Source organism: Bufo bufo, chromosome 2, assembly GCF_905171765.1.
Source record: "Bufo bufo chromosome 2, aBufBuf1.1, whole genome shotgun sequence".
Lineage (NCBI taxonomy): Eukaryota > Metazoa > Chordata > Amphibia > Anura > Bufonidae > Bufo > Bufo bufo.
Window position 1 is genome coordinate 766,389,686 of NC_053390.1, and position 27,904 is coordinate 766,417,589.

A 27,904-nucleotide genomic window follows, 5' to 3' on the forward strand; every position below is an offset into this window, starting at 1 on the left:
AGGCCCCAGTCACCGCTCCATGGACTGGGCCTGCCGCACCGGGTCCCGCCTCCAACCGCCGTCCATCACGCCGGGCAGGCCTGGCACAGCCTGCAGCCGAGCTCCGCCGCTTGCCAGGATTCCTCCCACGCCTGGGCGTCCGTGGAGGCACAGGCACAGACTGCCCCAGGCGTGAAGGGTCCCTTGAGGGGCTCCTTTTTCGGCGCTGAGCCCTAGGGGGCGCCATCTCTTGACTAAGGCGCGCCGGCGGTACGGACCGCCGCGGCCGGGACGTCTGAGGCAGAGGCAAAGCGGGCGCCTCTGCCACCCCCTGCAGCAACTCCTGGATCCGACCCTGCAGCCAGTCCTCGCCTTTCTCCGCTGCCGCTGCCCTAAGCTGCGATATCAGCACCTCCATTGCGCGTCTGGATGGCGGTCAGTACGCACAAAATGGCCCCTGTCTCCTACCACGCATCCCCTCTTAACCCCTTTGTTCCCCTCCCACCAACTCAAACCTACCAATCCCTAACCATGACCAGGGAGGGGTCTCCTTAAACCACCCCCTGTCATGTTCGCCTCCCCCTATGCTACGCCCTCAGTCCGGCTTCTTCTAATCACTGGTGAAATAACTGAAGTGTAAGCTCAAACATAGGGTATATTCATGAATATAAGCAGAAGTGCACTTAAAACCTGTATCAAAACATCAAAACTGGTAGTTTTTACTAGTAAAACACAATTTTTAACATATTTCACCAGTTACAATGGCAGTGGGATAAAAAAAAAACTGCAGTTAGAACACATGCAGTTTTTTATAACTTGACTTTGATGCATTATTAACTGCAACTCAGCTGCTACTTGTAAATATTCTCTAATACAGTGTCCCAAGCAGGGGCGTAGCTATAGGGAAAGCAGGGGAAGCAGCTGCTTTGGGGCCCTGACCCAGAAGGGGCCCATCCAGGAGGAGGAGGACTAAAAGATTTTGTCAGGGCCCCCTCAACAGTATTACACAATGATATTATATACAGTGACAGTATAGACAGTGTAGAAAACAGATGGAACAGCAGCCGGGCCTGGTCTGAGAGAGCGATCTTTACTAGCCACAGGAATGGGGGCGGCATGAAAGGAAGGGAGAGGGGGGCCCCATTTAAATATTTGCTGTGGAACCCTGTCATTTCTAACTACGCCACTGGTCCCAAGCAAACATATCTTTTGGGACAGTCATGTAAAAATGTAAGTGCACCCCACGTAACATTTTTTAGACATATGTGAACATATGAATATTTTGCCTTCTCAGTATATAAAGACCTTAGTGACTAGCCTGTTAGTGACCGTGCAATTTTTTTTCATTGTTTTCATTATCTCATTCAAAGAGTTATAACCTTTATATCTTTGTTGATGCAGCGTATGAAGGCTTGCTTTTTTGTTGGACAAGTTGTAGCTTATAATTGCATCATTTTGGGTACAAATAGCTCATTGCAGGGGCGTACCACCAGTATTATACAACAACATTATATACAGTGATATGACATACTGTACAGTATATACATGCAGGAAACAGACAGGCCTGGTCTGAAAGAGCGATCTCGACTATACACAGGAGTGGAGGAAGCAATCTTTAGGACTATACACAGAAGGTGATTTCGAGGAACCTGTTGGGGAAGGGGGGGGGGGCGTTCAAAAATTTGTCATTTCTAGTTGCGCCACAAATCCATTGATTAAGGCTACATTCACACAAACGTATTTTGTTTCCATGTCCGTTCCGTTTTTTTGGCGGATTGGATAAGAACCTATTCATTTCAATGGGTCCGCAAAAAATGTGGACAGCACACCATGTGCTATCCGCATCCGTATATGTCCGTTCCGTAGCCCATACGGACGTCATCCGTTTTTTTTGCGGATCCACAATATGCGGATCGCAAAACACATACGGTTGTGTGAATGTAGCCTAACTTTTATTAATTCTTTGGAATTGAAAAAAGCTGCACCTCCATCTTTGACTTTTTAAATGTAAAATTTTTTATGCAATCCTTGTACAAACAGCAATACCAAATACATTATATATAGGTTTTATAGGTATATAAGTTTTGTTACTTTTTCAAAACAAAAACTCCTTTAAAAAAAAAAAAAAAAAGAAACATCAAGACCCATAACATTTTTATTTTCCTTTTGACGACCTTTCTGATGGCTTATTTTTGTTGGATAACTTGTCGTTTTTATTGGTATTTTTTTGGGGTACGGTATATAAGACATTTTGATCACTTTTTATTCAATTTTTTTATGTGACATGTATGCAAGAAAAACAGCAATTCTGGATTTTTTTTTACGTTCACCATGCAGGATACCTTAAATGATCATTGTATAGTTCAGGTCATTATGGATATGGCAATACCAAATATTTGTTTTTTTTTTTTTTTTTTAAATCTGTAAAAAAGCATGGATTTTACCTTTTTTATAACTTTGCAATTTTATTTTTACTGAAACTTTATTTTATTTCTATTTTTGCTACAAGAGAACTTTGACACTATGCTATTAGTGGGAAACTGACAGATAATATATTAGGCTGTACAACTTGGAACCGAACCCGAGTTCGGGAAATGGTAGTTTACAGTACAAATTAATTTATGAAGTTATTGCGCGGTCTCGTGAGACTTCGCGAAGCAATAACTTTGGCTCATCAGAGCCAATACATTCCTGCTCCGTACAGTATTAGAATGAAATTTTATGCGAATCGACTTCAGATGTTTCATCCGAAGTCGATTCTCTCATCCCTAATTATCATATATGTAATTTGTATTTTCATACTCCCTTTGTGATGTTATGCTCCTCCAAATCAGCTGTAAAATGCATTAAGAGTAGAGATGAGCGAACTTCTGTTTTAAGTTCGGCGTCTAAAGTTCGGCTTCCGGTTAGCGGAGGATCCCGATATGGATTCCGAATTCCGTTGTGGTCCGTGGTAGCGGAATCAATAATCGGCCATTATTGATTCCGCTACCATGGTCCACAACGGAATTCGGAATCCATATCGGGATCCTCCCCTAACCGGAAGCCGAACTTTAGACGCCGAACTTAAAACAGAAGTTCGCTCATCTCTAATTAAGAGGACTCCTGAGCATGCACATACAGTCAGGTCCATAAATATTGGGACATTGACCCAATTCTAACATTTTTGGATCTATACACCACCACAATGGATTTGAAATTAAACTAACAAGATGTGCTTTAACTGCAGACTGTCCGCTTTAATTTGAGGGTATTTACATCCAAATCAGGTGAACGGTGTAGGAATTACAACAGTTTGCATATGTGCCTCCCACTTGTTAAGGAACCAAAAGTAATGGGACAGAATAATAACAAATCAAACTTTCACTTTTTAATACTTGGTTGCAAATCCTTTGCAGTCAATTACAGCCTGAAGTCTGGAACGCATAGACATTACCAGACGCTGGGTTTCATCCCTGGTGATGCTCTGCCAGGCCTCTACTGCAACTGTCTTCAGTTCCTGCTTGTTTTTGGGGCATTTTCCCTTCCGTTTTGTCTTCAGCAAGTGAAATGCATGCTCAATCGGATTCAGGTCAGGTGATTGACTTGGCCATTGCATAACATTCCACTTCTTTCCCTTAAAAAACTCTTTGGTTGCTTTTGCAGTATGCTTTGGGTCATTGTCCATCTGCACTGTGAAGCGCCGTCCAATGAGTTCTGAAGCATTTGGCTGAATATGAGCAGATAATATTGCCCGAAACACTTCAGAATCCATCCTGCTGCTTTTGCCAGAAGTCACATCATCAATAAATATAAGAAAACCAGTTCCATTGGCAGCCATACATGACCACGCCATGACACTACCACCACCATGCTTCACTGATGAAGTAGTATGTTTAGGATCATGAGCAGTTCCTTTCCTTCTCCATACTCTTCTCTTCCCATCACTCTGGTACAAGTTGATCTTGGTCTCATCTGTCCATAGGATGTTGTTCCAGAACTGTGAAGGCTTTTTTAGATGTCATTTGGCAAACTCTAATCTGGCCTTCCTGTTTTTGAGGCTCACCAATGGTTTACATCTTGTGGTGAACCCTCTGTATTCACTCTGGTGAAGTCTTCTCTTGATTGTTGACTTTGACACACATACACCTACCTTCTGGAGAGTGTTCTTGATCTGGCCAACTGTTGTGCAGGGTGTTTTCTTCTCCAGGGAAAGAATTCTTCGGTCATCCACCACAGTTGTTTTCCATGGTCTTCCGGGTCTTTTGGTGTTGCTGAGTTCACCTGTGCGTTCCATTTTAAGAATGTTCCAAACAGTTGTTTTGACCAAGCCTAATGTTTTTGCTATCTCTCTGATGGATTTGTTGTGTTTTTTCAGCCTAATGATGGCTTGCTTCACTGATAGTGACAGCTCTTTGGATCTCATCTTGAGAGTTGACAGCAACAGATTCCAAATGCAAATAGCACACTTGAAATGAACTCTGGACCTTTTATCTGCTGATTGTAGTTTGGATAATGAGGGAATAACACACACCTGGCCATGGAACAGCTGAGAAGCCAATTGTCCAATTACTTTTGGTCCCTTAACAAGTGGGAGGCACATATGCAAAGCTTGCAGCGTTCGGGTGTCCGCCTGGCCGTGCGGAGGCAAACGGATCCGTCCAGACTTACAATGTAAGTCAATGGGGACGGATCCGTTTAAATTTTACACTATATGGCTCAATTTTCAAACGGATCCGTCTCCCATTGACTTTCAATGTAAAGTCAAAACGGATCCGTTTGCATTATCATGAACAAAAAAAAAAAAAAACTTTTTTTTTTTTTTTTTGTTCATGGTAATGCAAACGGATCCGTTCTGAACAAATCTAAGCGTTTGCATTATAGGTGCGGATCCGTCTGTGCAGATACCAGACGGATCCGCACCTAACGCAGGTGTGAAAGTAGCCTTACTGATAGTTTGTGGAAGCACAGCGTTAAAATGTAATTGTGAAGATACAAACTACATATTAGTTAATATTCACCTAACCCCACTTTCATCTTTTCTGCAGCTCCAGGCCTGCAATGTACATATACTTATTAGGCTCTGCTTTTGGCAGGCCCTAACAGGCATTCTATTCGTTTTGCTAACATAAATATCATAATACACTACAATAGAGAAGCATTGCAGTGTATCATATGAGCGAACAGAGACTTGTAGGTTCAAGTATCCTCATGCCTTAATTTACATGTTTAAATACATGTAAAATGTAAAAAACTATACAGAATTGCTATCACCATGTCTGTAACTTCCCATACAATTAATTGACTGCATTATTTATCCTGTGTGATGAACATGAAAAAAATATGACAGAAAAATAATGCCAAAACTTTTGTGTTCCAAATTACTATAGCTACTTGGACTTGTGAAATATAATTACACACACTTCATACGTTTCAAAGGCTTTTATCGACAATTACATGACATTTATGCAAAGAGTCAGTATTTGCAGTGTTGGCCCTTCTTTTTCAGGACCTCTGCAATTCGACTGGGCATGCTCTCAATCAACTTCTGGGCCAATTCCTGACTGATAGCAATCCATTCTTTCATAATCACTTCTTGGAGTTTTTAGAATTAGTGGGTTTTTGTTTGTCCACCTGCCTCTTGAGGATTGACCACGAGTTCTCAATGGGATTAAGATCTGGGGAGTTTCCAGGTCATGGACCCAAAATGTCAACGTTTTGGTCCCCGAGCCACTTAATTATCACTTTTGCCTTATGGCACGGTGCTCCATCGTGCTGGAAAATGCATTGTTCTTCACCAAACTGTTGTTGGATTGTTGGAAGAAGTTGCTGTTGGAGGGTGTTTTGGTACCATTCTTTATTCATGGCTGTGTTTTTGGGTAAAATTGTGAGTGAGCCCACTCCCTTAGATGAGAAGCAACCCCTACACATGAATGGTCTCAGGATGCTTTACTGTTGGCATGACACAGGACTGATGGTAGCGCTCACCTTTTCTTCTCCGGACAAGCCTTTTTCCAGATGCCCCAAACAATCGGAAAGAGGTTTCATTGGAGAATATGACTTTGCCCTAGTCCTCAGCAGTCCATTCACCATACTTTCTGCAGAAAATCAATCTGTCCCTGATGTTTTTTTTGGAGAGAAGTGGCTTCTTTGCTGCCCTTCTTGACACCAGGCCATCTTCCAAAAGTCTTCGCCTCACTGTGCGTGCAGATGCGCTCACACCTGCCTGCTGCCATTCCTGAGCAAGCTCTGCACTGGTGGCACTCCGATCCCGCAGCTGAATCCTCTTTAGGAGACAATCCTAGCGCTTGCTGGACTTTCTTGGACGCCCTGAAGCCTTCTTAACAAGAATTGAACCTCTTTCCTTGAAGTTCTTGATGATCCTATAAATTGTTGATTGAGGTGCAATCTTAGTAGCCACAATATCCTTGCCTGTGAAGCCATTTTTATGCAACGCAATTATGGCTGCACGCGTTTCTTTGCAGGTCACCATGGTTAACAATGGAAGAACAATGATTTTAAGCATCACCCTCCTTTTAACATGTCAAGTCTGCCATTTTAACCCAATCAGCCTGACATAATGATCTCCAGACTTGTGCTCGTCAACATTCTCACCTGAGTTAACAAGACGATTACTCAAATGATCTCAGCAGGTCCTTTAATGACAGGAATGAAATGCAGTGGAAAGTTTTTTTGGGGATTAAGTTAATTTTCATGGCAAAGAAGGAATATGCAATTCATCTGATCACTCTTCATAACATTCTGCAGTATATGCAAATTGCTATTATAAAAACTTAAGCAGCAACTTTTCCAATTTCCAATATTTATCTAATTCTCAAAACTTTTGGCCACGACTGTACAATGCTTACTGCAGTTTGGTAGCTGACAGACTCCCTCTAAATTACATAAGATATTTTGCCTTACCTTTTCAAATTTCTGTGTGGTTGTCATATGCTCATTCTGGATTAACCCCTTCCTGACATATGATGTAATAGTACGTCATGGCGGCAAGCGACTTGCCGATTTTGACATAATATTACGTCATGGTGATCGGTGCGCGCCCTATCACTGCAAGGGCCCGCTATCCCTGATAGCCGGGCCCCTGCTGTATACGCCGGCATCGCTGTAAAAGCCTATGCCGGTGGATTAACCCAGTCAGCGCTGACCGCGGCATAGAAGGCGTTTGCGGCAGGTGAGGGAGCCCATCAGTCCCCGTGGTGCTGTGGCAGGGACCCAATGGGTGACAAGGCAGCCCGATGCCATGCACAGGTTGCCCAATGCCTTGCATGGCATCAGGACTTGCCTTCTACGGGGGCTGAGGAGATCCAGCCCCAGGCTCATCTCCTAGGCAACCTGTTAGTGTATTACTCTATGTATTACACTAACAGGCAATGCATTACAATATAGATGTATTGTAATGCATTGCAGAGGGGATCAGACCCTCAAAAGTTTAAGTCCCAGAGTGGGATAGAAATAAAGTTTTTTAAAAAGAAGCAAGAAAAAATGTTTATAATAAAAAATAGAAAAAATAAGGAAAAACACACATTTTTGATATCACTGCGTCCGTAATGACTGGCTCTATAAATATATCACATGATCCATCTCGTCCGATAAACACCATAAAAAAAATAAAAACTGTGTAAAAAAAAGCCATTTTTGTCACCTTACATCACAAAAAGTGCAACACCAAGTTATCAAAAATGCATATGTCCCACAAAATGGTATCAATAAAACCGTCACCTCATCCCGCAAAAAATGAGCCCCTACATATGAAATTCGGTAAAAAAATAAAAAAAACTATAGTTCTCAGAACATGGAGACATTTTTGTTTCACAAATGCTATTAATGTGTTAAAGTGAAATAAATAAAAGTATACATATTAGGTATTGCCGCATCTGTAACAACCAGCTCTATAAAAATATCACATGACCTACCCCCTCAGGTGAAAACCATAAAAAAAATTAAAATAAATACAGTGCCAAAAAAAAGCAATTTTTGACACCTTATATCACAAAAATTGCAACGCCAAGCAATCAAAAAGGCGTATGCCCTCCAAAATAGTACAAATCAAACCGTCACCTCATCCTGCAAAAAATTAGACCCTACCTAAGACATGTTAAAAAATAAAAAAGCTTTGGCTCTCAGACTATGGAGACACTAAAACATCATTGTTTTCATTTCAAAAATGCTATTATTGTGTCAAACTTAAATAAATAATAAAAAGTATACATATTAGGTATTGCCACGTTCATAACGATCTGCTATATAAAAATGTTACATGACTTAACCCCTCAGGTGAATGTGTGAAAATAAATAAATAAAAACTGTGCCAAAATTACCAATTTTCTGGTCACCTTGCCCCATAAAGTTTAATAATAAATGGTCAAAAAATAATATGTACAAAAAATGGGACCAATAAAATCATCAACTTTTCCTTCAAAAAACTAGCCAATGCAGAAGACAATCGGCAGAAAAAAAAAATATATATATATTTTTTCAAAAATGCTTTATTATGTAAAGCTGAAACAAACATCGAAAGTAGACATATTTGATATCATTGCATCTATAACAACCTGCTCTATAAAAATAGCACATGACCTACCCTGTCAGATGAATGTTGTAAAAAATAAAAACGGTGCTATTTTTTGGTTACCTTGCCTCACAAAAAATGTAATATAGAGCAATTAAATATGTACACCAAAATAGTACCAATAAAGCTGGCACCTTATCCCCTAGTTTCCAAAATAGGGTCACTTTTTGGGAGTTTTTACTGTAAGGGTGCATCAGGGGGGCTTCAAATGGGACATGGCATCTAAAAACCAGTCCAGCAAAATCTGCCTTCCAAAAAACATATGGCACTCCTTTTCTTCTGCGCCCTGCCGTGTGCCCTTACATCAGTTTACAACCACAATTGGGGTGTTTCTGTAAACCTCAGAATCAGGGTAATAAATATTGAGTTTTGTTTGGCTGTTAACCCTCGATGTGTTAAAGAAAAAAATAGATTAAAATGGAAAATCTGCCAAAAAAGTGAAATTTCATCTCCATTTTCCTTTAATTCTTGTGGAACACCTAAAGGGTTAACAAAGTTTGTAAAATCAGTTTTGAGTAACTTGAGGGGTGTAGTTTCTACAATGGGGTCATTTATGGGGGGTTTCCACTATGAAAGCCCCACACAGTGACTTCAGTCTCTCCTTAAAGGGCTTCTGTCACCCCACTAAACAGTTTTTTTTTTTTTTTTGGTTACTTATAATGCCTATAATGCGATTTATGCATACATACTGTAATTAATCATTTTCGTTCAGCAGATTCTGTTAAAAAACGTACTTCTAAAATATGCAAATTACCTTGCTACCAGCAAGTAGGGCGGCTACTTGCTGGTAGCAGCCGCATCCTCCTATCCTAAAGACGCCCCCTCCACATGCTGATTGACAGGGCCAGCGGACGGGATCTTTCTCTGCTGGCCCTGTTTGCATTCAAAATCTCGCGCCTGCGCCGTACCTGTCTTCAGTCGGCGCAGGCACACTGAGAGGAGGACGCTCGCTTGGTCGCTCCTTCCTCAATGCACCTGCGCCGGGTGTAGATTTGACGTCATCGGCGCAGGCGCATTGAGGATGGAGCGACCGAGCGAGCGTCCGCCTCTCAGTGCGCCTGCGCCGACTGAAGACAGGTACGGCGCAGGCGCCAGATTTTTAATGCAAACAGGGCCAGCCAGAGAAAGATCCCATCCGCTGGCCCTGTCAATCAGAGAAATTTAAATTTTGAAAATTGCTAATTAAAATAAATTAAATTACAATATTTGGTAAATTTGGGATTTTTTCATAAATAAAGGTGAAATATATTGACTCAAATTTATGACTATCATGAAGTACAATGTGTCACGAAAAACAATCTCAGAATGGCTTGGATAAGTAAAAGTGTTCCAAAGTTATTACCACATAAAGTGACATATGTCAGATTTGCAAACAATGGCCAGGGGAGAAGAGCGTAATCTGGCCCGCGCATAAGGGGTTAAACTTCTGCTAAATCTTTTTTTGGAGATACATATCTACAATGATACCATTTAGTCAATTTTCTACTATTGTTGATGACTAATACTTTTTTATATGTGGCTCTATTTGAGAGCATAGTAGATTGTAATTGTTCTTAGACATATCAAATTAAAATTTATCAAACATCTAGGATTTTTGCCATAGAATAAACACAATACCAGTACTTGGAGAATTTTGATATACAGTGCACATGTACCAAACACAGCTTACCTCTTCAAAGGAGGATTTTTGTCTTGAGAATACCAATTCATCTAGATTCATTATAAGTTCTTGTATTCCTGTATATTTCAAAAATGTGTCTTCGTGTCTTGAAATGACTTCATACTCTGGCTTATGTTCCTTCAAAAACACAAAATATTTCAAAAGAAAAATTGTGCAGTGTTATAATTGGGCATAGCTGTAGAGGGCGCAAAGTTACAGACATAGCATAGTAATTGGGGGCTCTCTTCCTGATTTTGCATTGTGGCTCAGGAGCTTTTGACTTTGGTTACAAATTTCCTATGGCTTATTATCCCATTGACAAGATACAAAATTATCAGTAAAATTATCTGTCTGCCAGTTTTAAGCCCTATGTTTGATGAAGATATGGTCTATTTTATAGCATAAACAAGGCATATAGTAGATCATACAGTAAGTAGATCATGTACCATTTATAACAAAATGGTAAATAAAAGCCTGTTAAATTCATCAGTTTTTAATGGCAAAATGGAAAAGACGGCCAGAAATGGATGCACACACTGATGCAGAATGGCCATTAAAAACTCAGATGGTTATTTCTGTACAATGTTCATGCTCATTTTACTAATTCTGTTGAGCGGGTCTAATTATTAATAATCTATTTGATCTATTTACTGTTTTTGCTTTCCAAACACTCTTGTAAGGGTGAAAATGTCTTTAGGAGGAAAGTAGAAGTTTTTGCTGTTAATGTTGACACACATATTGAAGCCAACAGCTAGTACATACATTTTTCTAATTTCCTCGGTATGCTTTTGACATATTGTTGCTTTAACACATTTTAAAAAGAAAAACATTAATTATAGAAACATAAAAAAAAAATATTACATTTACCTGTGCAAGGATTGATGTGTGCAAGACTGGTAATATGTATGATGTACAGATCCTTTCTTCAAGGCTTTCAGTTAATGTGTCCTATAAGAGAGTTTATGTTGGACCATATTAGATAACAACACTGAAAAAGGAAAAAAGTTTTATACAATGTAGATAGGGTAGTAAAATGTGTGCCACCTTTTACAGCATCAATCAAGAGCGGTGCAGATAAGTGGATGGGAAGAGTTCTATTGTAAAATATCCCCTTATGATTGCACAAGGGGTGCCTATAGCTTTATAGTATAGCTTTGCTGTATGCAAGTGAGCACATTTGCTGTCTACACCAGAGCCCAAATAATCCCATCAAGCCACATTGTACAAAAACATTATCCCATTCATTTCTATGGGATTAAAACTGCTATCAGAGTGTCTTAGTTCGTATTAGCCTTCATCAGTTCAATTTAGGTTAGTATTTCTTTTAATTTTTAATCAACCCCTTAAGAACTTTTTTCTTTCCTGCCTTCCAAGACATATAGCTTTTTTACTTTTCAATTCAGATAGCCTTATGAGGGCTTATTTTTTTGTGGGACAACTGTATTTTTTAGAGGCACTATTTAATTTACCATATCTTCTACTGTAAATTGGGGGGCAAAAACTTGGAGGGAGGAAATAAAAACTTTGCAATTTTGCCATGGTTTTTCAGTTTTTCCTTTTATGACATTCACTATACTCAAAAAATGGCCACATTCTGTGGGTCAGTATTATTACAGCAATACCAAGTATTCTGTGGATTTTAATATGTTTTACTAATAAAATAAAAGAAAAGAAAATTTTAAAAACAAAAATTTGCTTGCATCGCCATATTTTGGAACCTATAACTTTTTTTTTATGTTTTCCACTACAGAACTGTGTTCTGTTTTTTTGTGGGGCCAGATGGAGTTTTATTGTTACCATTTTGGGGCACATATGACTTTTTGATAACTTTTTATTAAATTTGCAGGGGGCAAGCGGACCAAAAAATGGCAAATCATGCATTTTTTCTGTTACAGCATTCACTAAGCAGGAAAAATATTTTTATATTTTCAAAGTTTAGACATTTTCAGATGCAACAATAACAACTATGTATTTTATTTATTTTAGATTTCAAATTGAGAATGGGGTGATTTGAATTCTTAATTTTTTTCTATTTTTTTTAATGTTTTTTTACATTTTTTGTTCCCTTGAAGTAGTTTAAAATGTGATTCTCTGATCTCTTGTAACAAAGTTGCAATAGAATACTATAGTAGCCTATGAGATTCTTACTGGCTGCCTGTCAAGCCTTGCTGCAGGCATGGCTTAACAGACAGCTTAGTATGTGTTTTTGGTGACTACTCAGACACTGCTTCAAAACAGGTAAGGAATTTGTTATACAGGTTTTTGCTATTTTCTGATTGCAAATGAGCATAGGGTGATTAAGGTGTTAAATTTGTTGTTGCCGAGGAGCTTTTGTGGGAGTGTGTGTGTATATAGCAACATAGTATTAGCTTGCCTAATTATAGCTTGCAGCATTCTCAAAGTGTAGCATTACTAAGTGCATCTAAGATAATCAGGAGGTAATCTGGAGGTGGATACAATCTAAAAAAGGAAGATTTGTTTGCTTTAAATCTTTCCCCTCTTTAAAATGGCAGACCTGGTTCTGTGCAGGAATTGTGCTTTTATTTCAGGTTCCACTCTTCGGAGGTTTGGATGCTGTCTGATCTGTAGACAGCTCTCCATGATGCAACAGGAAATAGCTTTTTTGAAATCTGAGATCTGTAAATTAACTGTTAAACAAACTCAGGCTGGGAATGTTGCAATGCCACTGCCACAGAGGTCCCTAGAAATGGAAGATGGGTTACTGCAGGTTCTGGTAGACTTAGGCCCCTTTCACACGGGCGTTGCGGGAAAATGTGCGGGTGCGTTACGGGAACACCCGCGATTTTTCCGCGCGAGTACAAAACATTGTAATGCGTTTTGCACTCGCGTGAGAAAAATTGCGCATGTTTGGTACCCAAACCATAACTTCTTCACAGAAGTTCGGGCTTGGGATCGGTGTTCTGTAGATTGTATTATTTTCCCTTATAACATGGTTATAAGGGAAAATAATAGCATTCTGAATACAGAATGCATAGTAAAATAGCGCTGGAGGGGTTAAAAAATTTTTTACAAAAATTTAACTCACCTTAATCCACTTGCTGGCGCTGCCGGCATCTCGTCTGTCTCCTTCTGTGCTGAACAGGACCTGTGGTGAGCATTCATTCCAGGACCTTTGATGACGTCACTGCGGTCATCACATGATCCATCACCATGGTAAAAGATCATGTGACGTACCATGTGATGACCGGAGTGACGTCATCAAAGGTCCTGTAACTGTACTTAATGCTCACCACAGGTCCTATTCAACAAAGGAGACAGAAGCAGATGCCGGGCTATGCGAGCAAGTGGATTAAGGTGAGTTAAATTATTTTTTATTTTTTTTAACCCCTCCAGCGCTGTTTTACTATGCATTCTGTATTCAGAATGCTATTATTTTCCCTTATAACCATGTTATAAGGGAAAATAATAATGATCGGAGCTCCATCCCGATCGTCTCCTAGCAACCGTGCGTGAAAATCGCACCGCATCTGCACTTGCTTGCGGATGCTTGCGATTTTCACGCAACCCCATTCACTTCTATAGGGCCTGCGTTGTGTGAAAAGAGGAGCATGCTGCGATTTTCACGCAACGCACAAGTGATGCGTGAAAATCACCGCTCATGTGAACAGCCCCATAGAAATGAATGGGTCAGTATTCAGTGCGGGTGCAATGCGTTCACCTCCCGCATCGCATCCGCGCGGAATACTCGCTTGTGTGAAAGGGGCTTTAGAGTTGTGGATAGAAGACATGTCCCACAGTCTGTGGCTCTCCATAATTCAGAGCGCAAGAGCAACATGGAGGATGGCTCAGGCACAGTGGGTGAGGAACAATCATCACCTATGCCTAAAGTATGCAAGACTGCTGCCAAAGACAAAAGGGAGACGGTGAGGACTGATAGTAAGCAGCTGTTTTGGGCGATTCTATCATAAGAGGTGTAAAGTTCGAGGAAAATGGTTTTGTGAGATGTCTCCCTGGTGCTACTGCTAGCAGGGACAGACAACGTATCCTTAAAGGGGTTGGCCACCATAAGTATAAAAAACAATAAAGTGCCCCAGACAATAACTAAAGCCAAGAGGAATTTGTATCATGACAGATATACTGTATATATATCATTTTTCTACTGCATTCAGCATAGCATGCTCCCATTAATGAGAGGCTGTGTGGGCGGAGCAGCTTCAAAGTGAAAGTAAAAATCCCAGCATGCATCACAGCAAAGCGTCTCCAGGGGAGCAGTCTCATGACATCTCTGCCTACTTGTGATGCCATAGTGACAACAGCACATTAGGTGTCATTTCATCAGTGCTTTAGCATACCTCCCAACTTTAGAATAGAAGGAAGAGGGACACTACGTGCCCAAGGCTACTTTCACACTTGTGTTTTTTGCGGATCCGTCATGGATCTGCAAAAACGGTTCCGTTACCATAATATAACCGCATGCATTCGTCATAAACGAATCCATTTGTATTAGGTCTTCTATAACCATAACGGATCCATCTTGAACACCATTGAAAGTGAATGGGGGACGGATCCGTTTTCTATTGTGCCAGAGAAAACGGATCCATCCTCATTGACTTACATTGTGTGCCAGGACGGATCCGCTTGGCTCAGTTTCATCAGGCGGACAGCGTTTTGGTGTCTGCCTCCAAAGCGGAATGGTGACTGATCGGAGGCAAACTGATGCATTCTGAGTGGATCCTTTTCCATTCAGAATGCATTAGGGCAAAACTTATCCTTTTTCGACATACCTCCCCCGTACCAGGACCGCCACTGAAATTCGGGACTGTCCTGCCGGATACTGAAAGGAGGTATGGCTTTAGGCCTCATGCACATGACCATAGCCTGCCTGTGCCTGTATTGTGACCAGCGAACAGGGGGTCTGCAATATACAGGCACCAGCCATGGGTCTGAAATCCGAAAGATACGGTGTGGTCTGGAATGGAAGCACAGATCGGAAACCTATGGAGTGCATCCATGGGTTTTCTGTCTATGCCTCCGCACTGCGAAAAAGTACTGTCGGATGCAGATTGCAGACCCCATTTAAATGAATGGGTTTATGTCTGCAGACAGTGGACACACATGTGTGTAAATATATGTATATAAATATGTACATATACATATGTGTATGTATATTCATATATATATATATATATATATATATATATATATACTGCTCAAAAAAATAAAGGGAACACAAAAATAACACATCCTAGATCTGAGTTAATTAAATATTCTTCTGAAATACTTTGTTCTTTACATAGTTGAATGTGCTGACAACAAAATCACACAAAAAAAAAAAATGGAAATCAAATTTTTCGATCCATGGAGGTCTGGATTTGGAGTCACACTCAAAATTAAAGTGGAAAAACACACTACAGGCTGATCCAACTTTGATGTAATGTCCTTAAAACAAGTCACAATGAGGCTCAGTAGTGTGTGTGGCCTTCACGTGCCTGTATGACCTCCCTACTACGCCTGTCCATGCTCCTGATGAGGTGGCGGACGGTCTCCTGAGGGACCTCCTCCCAGACCTGGACTAAAGCATCTGCCAACTCCTGGACAGTCTGTGGTGCAACGTGAAGTTGGTGGATAGAGCGAGACATGATGTCCCAGATGTGCTCAATTGGATTCAGGTCTGGGGAACGGGCAGGCCAGTCCATAGCATCAATGCCTTTGTCTTGCAGGAACTGCTGACACACTCCAGCCACATGAGGTCTAGCATTGTCTTGCATTAGGAGGAACCCAGGGCCAACCGCACCAGCATATGGTCTCACAAGGTGTCTGAGGATCTCATCTCGGTACCTAATGGCAGTCAGGCTACCTCTGGCGAGCACATGGAGGGCTGTGCGGCCCTCCAAAGAAATGCCACCCCACACCATTACTGACCCAATGCCAAACCAGTCATGCTGGAGGATGTTGCAGGCAGCAGAACGTTCTCCACGGCGTCTCCAGACTCTGACACGTCTGTCACATGTGCTCAGTGTGAACCTGCTTTCATCTGTGAAGAGCACAGGGCGCCAGTGGCGAATTTGCCAATCTTGGTGTTCTCTGGCAAATGCCAAACGTCCTGCACGGTGTTGGGCTGTAAGCACAACCCCCACCTGTGGACGTCGGGCCCTCATATCCCCCTCATGGAGTCTGTTTCTGACCGTTTGAGCATACACATGCACATTTGTGGCCTGCTGGAGGTCATTTTGCAGGGCTCTGGCAGTGCTCCTCCTGTTCCTCCTTGCACAAAGGCGGAGGTAGCGGTCCTGCTGCTGGGTTGTTGCCCTCCTACGGCCTCCTCTACGTCTCCTGATGTACTGGCCTGTCTCCTGGTAGCGCCTCCATGCTCTGGACACTACACTGACAGACACAGCAAACCTTCTTGCCACAGCTCGCATTGATGTGCCATCCTGGATAAGCTGCACTACCTGAGCCAATTGTGTGGGTTGTAGACTCTGTCTCATGCTACCACTAGAGTGAAAGCACCGCCAGCATTCAAAAGTGACCAAAACATCAGCCAGGAAGCATAGGAACTGAGAAGTGGTCTGTGGTCACCACCTGCAGAACCACTCCTTTATTGGGGGTGTCTTGCTAATTGCCTATAATTTCCACCTGTTGTCTATCCTATTTGCACAACAGCATGTGAAATTGATTGTCACTCAGTGTTGCTTCCTAAGTGGACAGTTTGATTTCACAGAAGTGTGATTGACTTGGAGTTACATTGTGTTGTTTAAGTGTTCCCTTTATTTTTTTGAGCAGTGTGTATATATATATATATACACTCACCTAAAGAATTATTAGGAACACCTGTTCTATTTCTCATTAATGCAATTATCTAGTCAACCAATCACATGGCAGTTGCTTCAATGCATTTAGGGGGGTGGTCCTGGTCAAGACAATCTCCTGAACTCCAAACTGAATGTCAGAATGGGAAAGAAAGGTGATTTAAGCAATTTTGAGCGTGGCATGGTTGTTGGTGCCAGACGGGCCGGTCTGAGTATTTCACAATCTGCTCAGTTACTGGGATTTTCACGCACAGCCATTTCTAGGGTTTACAAAGAATGGTGTGAAAAGGGAAAAACATCCAGTATGCGGCAGTCCTGTGGGCAAAAATGCCTTATGGATGCTAGAGGTCAGAGGAGAATGGGCCGACTGATTCAAGCTGATAGAAGAGCAACGTTGACTGAAATAACCACTCGTTACATCCGAGGTATGCAGCAAAGCATTTGTGAAGCCACAACACGCACAACCTTAAGGCGGATGGGCTACAACAGCAGAAGACCCCACCAGGTACCACTCATCTCCACTACAAATAGGAAAAAATGTTGCCTGGTCTGATGAGTCTCGATTTCTGTTGAGACATTCAAATGGTAGAGTCCAAATTTGGCGTAAACAGAATGAGAACATGTATCCATCATGCCTTGTTACCACTGTGCAGGCTGGTGGTGGTGGTGTAATGGTGTTGGGGATGTTTTCTGGGCACACTTTAGGCCCCTTAGTGCCAATTGGGCATCATTTAAATGCCACGGGCTACCTGAGCATTGTTTCTGACCATGTCCAACCCTTCATGACCACCATGTACCCATCCTCTGATGGCTACTTCCAGCAGGATAATGCACCATGTCACAAATCTCGAATCATTTCAAATTGGTTTCTTGAACATGACAATGAGTTCACTGTACTAAAATGGCCCCCACAGTCACCAGATCTCAACCCAATAGAGCATCTTTGGGATGTGGTGGAACGGGAGCTTCGTGCCCTGGATGTGCATCCCTCAAATCTCCATCAACTGCAAGATGCTATCCTATCAATATGGGCCAACATTTCTAAAGAATGCTATCAGCACCTTGTTGAATCAATGCCACGTAGAATTAAGGCAGTTCTGAAGGCAAAAGGGGGTCCAACACCGTATTAGTATGGTGTTCCTAATAATTCTTTATGTGAGTGTATATATATATATATATATATATATATATACACTGCGTGCAGAATTATTAGGCAAATGAGTATTTTGACCACATCATCCTCTTTATGCATGTTGTCTTACTCCAAGCTGTATAGGCTCGAAAGCCTACTACCAATTAAGCATATTAGATGATGTGCATCTCTGTAATGAGAAGGGGTGTGGTCTAATGACATCAACACCCTATATTAGGTGTGCATAATTATTAGGAAACTTCCTTTCCTTTGGCAAAATGGGTCAAAAGAAGGACTTGACAGGCTCAGAAAAGTCAAAAATAGTGAGATATCTTGCAGAGGGATGCAGCACTCTTAAAATTGCAAAGCTTCTGAAGCGTAATCATCGAACAATCAAGCGTTTCATTCAAAATAGTCAACAGGGTCGCAAGAAGCGTGTGGAAAAACCAAGGCGCAAAATAACTGCCCATGAACTGAGAAAAGTCAAGCGTGCAGCTGCCAAGATGCCACTTGCCACCAGTTTGGCCATATTTCAGAGCTGCAACATCACTGGAGTGCCCAAAAGCACAAGGTGTGCAATACTCAGAGACATGGCCAAGGTAAGAAAGGCTGAAAGACGACCACCACTGAACAAGACACACAAGCTGAAACGTCAAGACTGGGCCAAGAAATATCTCAAGACTGATTTTTCTAAGGTTTTATGGACTGATGAAATGAGAGTGAGTCTTGATGGGCCAGATGGATGGGCCTGTGGCTGGATTGGTAAAGGGCAGAGAGCTCCAGTCCGACTCAGACGCCAGCAAGGTGGAGGTGGAGTACTGGTTTGAGCTGGTATCATCAAAGATGAGCTTGTGGGGCCTTTTCGGGTTGAGAATGGAGTCAAGCTCAACTCCCAGTCCTACTGCCAGTTTCTGGAAGACACCTTCTTCAAGCAGTGGTACAGGAAGAAGTCTGCATCCTTCAAGAAAAACATGATTTTCATGCAGGACAATGCTCCATCACACGCGTCCAAGTACTCCACAGCGTGGCTGGCAAGAAAGGGTATAAAAGAAGAAAATCTAATGACAAGGCCTCCTTGTTCACCTGATCTGAACCCCATTGAGAACCTGTGGTCCATCATCAAATGTGAGATTTACAAGGAGGGAAAACAGTACACCTCTCTGAACAGTGTCTGGGAGGCTGTGGTTGCTGCTGCACGCAATGTTGATGGTGAACAGATCAAAATACTGACAGAATCCATGGATGGCAGGCTTTTGAGTGTCCTTGCAAAGAAAGGTGGCTATATTGGTCACTGATTTGTTTTTGTTTTGTTTTTGAATGTCAGAAATGTATATTTGTGAATGTTGAGATGTTATATTGGTTTCACTGGTAAAAATAAATAATTGAAATGGGTATATATTTGTTTTTTGTTAAGTTGCCTAATAATTATGCACAGTAATAGTCACCTGCACACACAGATATCCCCCTAAAATAGCTAAAACTAAAAACAAACTAAAAACTACTTCCAAAAATATTCAGCTTTGATATTAATGATTTTTTTGGGTTCATTGAGAACATGGTTGTTGTTCAATAATAAAATTAATCCTCAAAAATACAACTTGCCTAATAATTCTGCACTCCCTGTAGTGATCACCAGTCAGTGTGGTTTACTATAAGTACAGTGACTGAGTTACACCACACAAAAACAAAATTTTTAGATTTTAGAAAAACTGACTTTTCTAAAATTAGATTAGTGGTATACGAGTCCCGATCAGATTGGAATAGTTTCAATGGAGTCCAGGAGAAATGGGACTACTTAAAAGTGGCACTATTGAAGGCAACAGATAATTGCATTAGGCTTGTCAGTAAAAGCAAAAAAAGGAAGAGACCACTGTGGTACTCAGCAGAAATGGCCAAAATCATTTAAAACAAAAAAATTGCATTTAGTAATTATAAAACAAAACGAGGATGACAGGAAAATTTATAAGATTAGGCATAGAGAGGCCAAGCAAGTTATAAGAGCTTCTAAAGCTCAGGCAGAAGAGAAATTAGCTTAGTCAGTGAAAAAAGGCGATAAGACATTCTTCAGATACATAAATGAAAAAATGAAACTAAAACAAGGAATTACCAAATTAAAAACAAAAGAAGGAAGGTATATGGAAGAAGATAAAGAACTAGCTCACTGCCTCAATGAATACTTCTGTTCAGTTTTTACAAAGGAAAATGAAGGAAAAGGACCTCAGTTAGGAAGGAAGACTAATGAATCTTTTGATGCATGTGTCTTTACAGAGGAAGAGGTTCTAAGTCAGCTGTCTGAAATTAATACAAATAAGTCACAGGGGCCTTATGACATACACCCAAAGCTATTAAAAGAGCAAAGCGGTGAACTAGCAAAACCATTAACAGATTTATTTAACCAATCACTGGTAACAGGAGTCATCCCAAAAGATTGGAAATTAGCAAATGTTGTGCCCATTCACAAGAAAGGTAGTAGGGAGGAATCGGGCAACTATGGGCCAGTAAGCCTGAAATCAATAGTGGGGAAATTAATGGAAACCGTACTTAAGGAGAGGATTGTGGAACATCTAAAATCCCATGTATTGAAAGATGAAAAACAGCATGGGTTTACTTCAGGGAGATCATGTCAAACTAATCTTATTGATTTTTTTGATTGGGTGACTAAAATAATAGATGGCGGAGGTGCAGTAGACATTGCTTATCTAGACTTTAGTAAAGCTTTTGATACTGTCCCACATAGAAGGCTTATCAATAAATTAGAGTCTTTGTGCTTGGACTCCCATATTGTTGAATGGATTAGGCAGTGGCTGAGGGACAGACAACAGAGGGTTGTAGTCAATGGTGTATATTCAGACCATGGTCTTGTTACCAGTGGGGTACCTCAGGGATCTGTTCTGGGACCCATATTGTTTAATATCTTTATTAGCGAAATTGCAGAAGGCCTCGATGGTAAGGTGTGTCTTTTTGCTGATGACACAAAGATTTGTAACAGGGTTGATGTTCCTGGATGGATACACCAAATGGAAAAGGATTTAGGAAAACTAGATGAATGGTCAAAAATGTGGCAACTAAAATTTTATGTTGATAAGTGCAAGATAATGCACCTGGGGCGTAAAAACCCAAGATCAGAATATAAAATCAGTGATACAGTCCTAACCTTAGTATCTGAGGAAAGGGATTTAGGGGTCATTATTTCAGAAGACTTAAAGGGACACTGACAGGCCCAATAAGCATATTTAGCTATATATATATGCATGCATAGGTCTTCTAATGTGTATTAAAAACATATAAGTATAACCCCTGTCCACCTTATAAATACAGCAAAATCATGTTTGATAACCTGATGTAATCGCTCTTCTTTCTGCCCAAGGGGCAGCGTGTCAGCTCCACATGGGCGCACACACGCGCCCCAACCGCCGTTTTCAAGCGCCGCCTAGCTCATCAATATTCACTTCGCTGGGCGGCTTCTGCTGTCCCCGATGTTCCGAGATACCGCGCATGCCCAATAGAAAGATCTTGTGCGCCCCTGTGGAGCTGAAACGCCGCCCAATGGGCAGAAAGAGGAGCGATTACATCAGGTTATCAAACATGATTTTGCTGTATTTATAAGGTGGACAGGGGTTATACTTATATGTTTTTAATACACATTAGAAGACCTATGCATGCATATATATATATATATATAGCTAAATATGCTTATTGGGCCTGTCAGTGTCCCTTTAAAGGTAGGCAGACAATGTCATAGAGCAGCAGGAAATGCTAGCAGAATGCTTGGGTGTATAGGGAGAGGAATTACCAGTAGAAAGAGGGAGGTGCTCATGCCGCTCTACAGAGCACTAGTGAGACCTCATTTGGAGTATTGTGCGCAGTACTGGAGACCATATCTCCAGAAGGATATTGATACCTTGGAGAGAGTTCAGAGAAGAACTACTAAACTGGTACATGGATTGCAGGATTAAACTTACCAGGAAAGATTAAAGAACCTTAACATGTATAGCTTGGAAGAAAGACGAGACAGAGGGGATATGATAGAAACTTTTAAATACATAAAGGGAATCAACAAGGTAAAAGAGGAAAGAATATTTAAAAGAAGAAAAACTGCTACAAGAGGACATAGTTTTAAATTAAAGGGGCAAAGGTTTAAAAGTAATATCAGGAAGTATTACTTTACTAAGAGAGTAGTGGATGCATGGAATAGCCTTCCTGCAGAAGTGGTAGCTGCAAATACAGTGAAGGAATGCATGGGATAGGCATAAGGCCATCCTTCAAATAAGATAGGACCAGGGGCTATTCATAGTATTCAGTATATTGGGCAGACTAGATGGGCCAAATGGTTCTTATCTGCCGACACATTCTATGTTTTCTATGTGTTCTATGTTTTCCATGGCCTGTGATACTTCTCAACGCCGCAGCCTTAACCATTATTTGGAGCCCTGTGTTTTTGCCACAGGGGCTCCGATCGGTTGAAAGAGGGAGCCCCCTCCCTCTGAATAACCTCTTAGGTTACTTTCACACTTGCGTTTTGGCTTTCCGTTTGTGAGATCCGTTCAGGGCTCTCACAAGCGGTCCAAAACGGATCAGTTTGCATTCTAATGCATTCTGAATGGAAAAGGATCCGCTCAGAATGCCTCAGTTGCACCAGTTCAGTCACCATTCCGCTTTGGTGTCCGTCTGATGAAACTGAGCCAAACAGATCCGTCCTGGCACACAATGTAAGTCAATGGGGACGGATCCGTTTTCACTGGTACAATCTGGCACAATAGTTATCTCTGATCCTAGTCATTGTTTCTGGTGTCAGGCAGCTCCATAAACCTTTTACACACCTTGTACATAAAGGCTTGTCTGAGGTCATGAACCGGTCAATGTAAAATGCACCGAGAAAAACTGATATAAACTGAATTCAAACAATTTACATCACTTCTAGAACAAAAATACCAATACCAATACAAATTAAAGGCATAATGAAATAACTTCATAAAAATACCAGGGCATGATGGTAAGTGCTCTATTGCTGTTTACAAACACAAGAAGGAAGGCTGAACATGAAGGCAAAGTGATACATAATTTAATCCAATAGTATATTCAGTAATGCAAAATGTCAACTATAATTAGCTGTTACTATCTACAGTTACTAAATGTTTATCTTATTTCGTTTTTTGTTCTTTGTATATTCTAATCTTTTCTGTTTCTCTTTCTTTATTTTTCCATTCTCCTTCTAAACTTTAAATGTTTTTATACCCACAAACATGTAAAATCTATATATATTACAAATTTGAAATAAAGTGTAGCGACTGGCACTCTACCTTTGACACGATGCATTAGTAATCTGGAGATGTAGATTGAAACTTCTTTTTTTTTTTTTTTGCAAGGTTGCCTAAAATGTGAATAAATACTACTTCATAAATAACATTTCATACAATAATGCCTAAAATCGCATAAGTAAAATCGCATGAATAAAATTGCATATATAAAATGACACACTAACATATCCACATATAATTAATTCATCAGCGGTGGTCCTATGTATTAAGGCCTATAAATGAGGGCTGATGGAACCTCTCACTCAATAGCCTCCTAAGCTAGGTAATTGATTGTCTACAGTATGTAACTGATTAAGATGGCAGATCGTGAAGTCCACAATTCATTTGGCTGTGATTGACAATATTGTATCGTATTAGCAGCTATTTGAGTTTGTATTGGATACTTGAAATAGTATCTTTGGTGACAATTCCTTGCGCTGGTATAGTAGATAATAAGATGATACAGAAGATGGCTTGTTGTTATAGTGAAATTGTTCATGCAAGTAGATAATGACTAGTTGCCAGCCTGTACCTCCGCTACTACATGGCGTCCCACGGCGCGGTCAGTACCTGACTCGTTTGACCTCCCTCCTGCAGATGACTCCGGCCGTGATGTTTCACCATCTGGATACAATACCCCGCATGGTCCTGGAGGTGTCAGCTCGGCGTCCCACGTGATCAGGTATGTTGGTTTCCAGCTGTACGGTCGAGTCCTGGGTATCGGAGGTAGTGCAAAAATTCGTAAAAGAGAAGCGCTTCTATTTGTTAGATGCCAAGGCACTTGATTTTGTCCATAAATACTGAGAGTAGGTCCTAAGATATGTGAATCAAACCATACGCGTTTTGAAGTGTATACTCACTCCTTCATCAGTGGTCATCTGTCCCACCATACCTTACCTACTCTTATAGATCGTTAATTAATCACCTGGAGCCATGTGTGTTTACAATGTACGTCCTGGATCACCTCTTGTTTCCCTGAATAACTTCATTATTGTCCATATTATATAGTTATTTCAAAAATCCTCTATAGGGGATGTAGTTCGCAATGGATGGCAGCCTCATGCAAAAAAACGCACCTGCGGTTTTTGCACTTTTTGGATGCGTTTTCTATGCGTTTTCCTGTTTTTGGATAACTGGTTTCATATTTTTGCTTGCCAATACAATATTTCCCCAGACTATTCATTTTTCTCAAGTGAGAGGGCCAATTGGAGAAATCTTTGTATTTTCATTTGTTGCTTGTAATATAAATATTCCAATCTTATCTAGATAATTTGGTGTGCAATATATAATATATATAAAAAAATAAATAAATATGGTTGTAAAAATATACATATATGTATAAAAATATATAAAATCAATAAATGAATTCTTAAGATCATATTCAAATAACATTCTGTCACTGTGAATAAATGCGTATAGCTGTTCTGTAATTTTCTAGGGCGATGGGTTATTGAACCATGAAGGTGTAAGGTCGCCGTCCTTATACCTTCATGGTCCAATAAGTCATCACACTAGAAAATTACAGAACAGCTATACGCATTTATTCACAGTGACAGAATGTTATTTGAATGTAATGTTAAGAATTCATTTATTGATTTTATATATTTGTATACATATATGTATATTTTTACAGCCATATTTTTATTTTTATATATTTTATATACAGTACAGACCAAAAGTTTGGACACACCTTCTCATTCAAAGAGTTTTCTTTATTTTCATGACTTTGAAGGCATCAAAACTATGAATTAACATATGTGGAATTATATACATAACAAACAAGTGTGAAACAACTGACAATATGTCATATTCTAGGTTCTTCAAAGTAGCCACCTTTTGCTTTGATTACTGCTTTGCACACTCTTGGCATTCTCTTGATGAGCTTCAAGAGGTAGTCCCCTGAAATGGTCTTCCAACAGTCTTGAAGGAGTTCCCAGAGATGCTTAGCACTTGTTGGCCCTTTTGCCTTCACTCTGCGGTCCAGCTCACCCCAAACCATCTCGATTGGGTTCAGGTCCGGTCACTGTGGAGGCCAGGTCATCTGGCGCAGCACCCCATCACTCTCCTTCATGGTCAAATAGCCCTTACTTTCAAAGTTTTCCCAATATTTCGGCTGACTGACTGACCTTCATTTCTTAAAGTAATGATGGCCACTCGTTTTTCTTTACTTAGATGCTTTTTTCATTTCAGGGGACTACCTCTTGAAGCTCATCAAGAGAATGCCAAGAGTGTGCAAAGCAGTAATCAAAGCAAAAGGTGGCTACTTTGAAGAACCTAGAATATGACATTTTCAGTTGTTTCACACTTGTTTGTTATGTATATAATTCCACATGTGTTAATTCATAGTTTTGATGCCTTCAGTGTGAATCTACAAATTTCATAGTCATGAAAATAAAGAAAACTCTTTGAATGAGAAGGTGTGTCCAACCTTTTGGTCTGTACTGTATATTATATTTTGCACACCAAGTTATATATATAAGATTGGAATATTTATATTACAAGCAACAAATGAAAATACAAAGATTTCTCCAATTGGCCCTCTCACTTGAAAAAAAAAAAAATAGTCTGGGGAAATATTGTATTGGCAAGCAAAAATATAAAACCAGTTATCCAAAAACAGGAAAACGCATAGAAAACGCATCCAAAACGCGCAAAAACCGCAGGTGCGTTTTTTTGCATGAGGCTGCCATCCATTGCGAACTACATCCCCTATAGAGGATTTTTGAAATAACTGTATAATATGGACAATAATGAAGTTATTCAGGGAAACAAGAGGTGATTCAGGACGGACATTGTAAACACACATGGCTCCAGGTGATTAATTAACGATCTATAAGAGTAGGTAAGGTATGGTGGGACAGATGACCACTGATGAAGGAGTGAGTATACACTTCAAAACGCGTATGGTTTGATTCACATATCTCAGGACCTACTCTCAGTATTTTTGGACAAAATCAAGTGCCTTGGCATCTAAAAACAGAAGCGCTTCTCTTTTTTACGAATTTTTGCACTACCTCCGATACCCAGGACTCGATCGTACAGCCGGAAACCAACATACCTGATCACTAGAGATGTCCCAAACTATTCGCCGGCCGCCCCCTATACATCATCATTGAGCAAACTTTGACCCTGTACCTCACAGTCAGCAGACACATTCCAGCCAATCAGCATACCCTCCCTCCCAGACCCTCCCACCTCCTATGAAAAAGCAAGTACAGCATCAATCTTCGATTCATTCTGAAGCTGCAGTGTCACAAATTTGACTAAGTTGTAATCGCAATGCAATTAATACAGGTTATATTAATCGCATTGCGAATTCAACTTAGAGCTGGGTTCCTAATGGTTGTATTGCTAGAATATAACGAAGATTGAGAATATAGTGCTATATTTGTTATATTCGTCAATTCTAGCAATACAACCATTAGGAACTCAGATCTAAGTTGTAATCGCAATGCGATTAATATGGGTTATATTAATCGCATTGCGAATTCAACTTAGAGCTGGGTTCCTAATGGTTGGCGTTGCTATGGCTGATGTCACCCGGTGCGGTAGAAAATGGTGTCACCCCTGCCCCCCCCCCCCCCCGAAGCCATAATAAAGAGATAAAGAGAAAAAAAAAAGTCACTAAGTCAGCTCCAATCAGATATCTGCTTTGACCCAGAGTCTTGGTCTATGTGCAGATATCTGATTGTAGCCGACTTCTTATTTTCTCTTTTGCACATAAACGTTTAAACTATATTCCTTAGTAAAAATTACCAGTCCACACCATGTGGGTCTATATTTATGAGGGCCCCCCTGAGCAAAGGTCAACCCAACCCCTTATGTCTCCTGGCCTGGGGCCGTCTCTATAATAATCCACAGTAATTTATGAATGGGGTTAGGCTATTAACTTATTATTATTGGGGTATTAGTAAAATAATTTGGTCTATAAAGTAAGAGCCGATCTACCTACCTCCTCCTCCCGGCACGAGACTCCTGCAGGGCAGCTGCCGCGGCACCCCACCACTCACCAGGCTGCAGTGAGTCACACCCCCGTACCCCTTTACCACGTGACGGCGCGACGTGCTTGCTTGCGAAGTTTAGAAGTTGAACTTGTGAGTGAGAACTCCTGCGCCGGCAGGTGACACCTCATCAGACTGGTGTCACCCAGTGTGGCCCGTACCCACCGCACCCACCTCGCAACGCCACTGGATCTAAGTTGTAATCGCAATGCGATTAATACAGGTTATATTAATCGCATTGCGATTACAACTTAGATCTGAGTTCCTAATGGTTGTATTGCTAGAATTGACGAATATAGCACTATTTTCTCAATCTTCGTTATATTCTAGCAATACAACCATTAGGAACGCAGATCTAAGTTGTAATCGCAATGCGATTAATACAGGTTATATTAATCGCATTGCGAATTTAACTTACCACACTCTGCGTCAACTATGTAATTTTGGATCATGGATCCCCCTCCGGCATGCCACAGTCCAGGTGTTAGTCCCCTTG

At 40.8% G+C, this 27,904-nt stretch overlaps 1 protein-coding gene across 2 annotated transcripts in view; it reads right to left on the reverse strand.

The window, feature by feature from the left end:
* Positions 1–27,904, reverse strand: part of LOC120990317 — a 563,944-nt gene that overhangs the window by 94,974 nt on the left and 441,066 nt on the right. For both annotated transcript variants that reach the window (XM_040419049.1, XM_040419048.1), the window contains exons 13-14: positions 11,076–11,156; positions 10,218–10,346 (exon numbers count right to left, since the gene is read on the reverse strand). In XM_040419049.1, the coding sequence (XP_040274983.1) occupies positions 10,218–10,346; positions 11,076–11,156 (210 nt within the window). The remainder of the gene's footprint in view (positions 1–10,217; positions 10,347–11,075; positions 11,157–27,904) is intronic.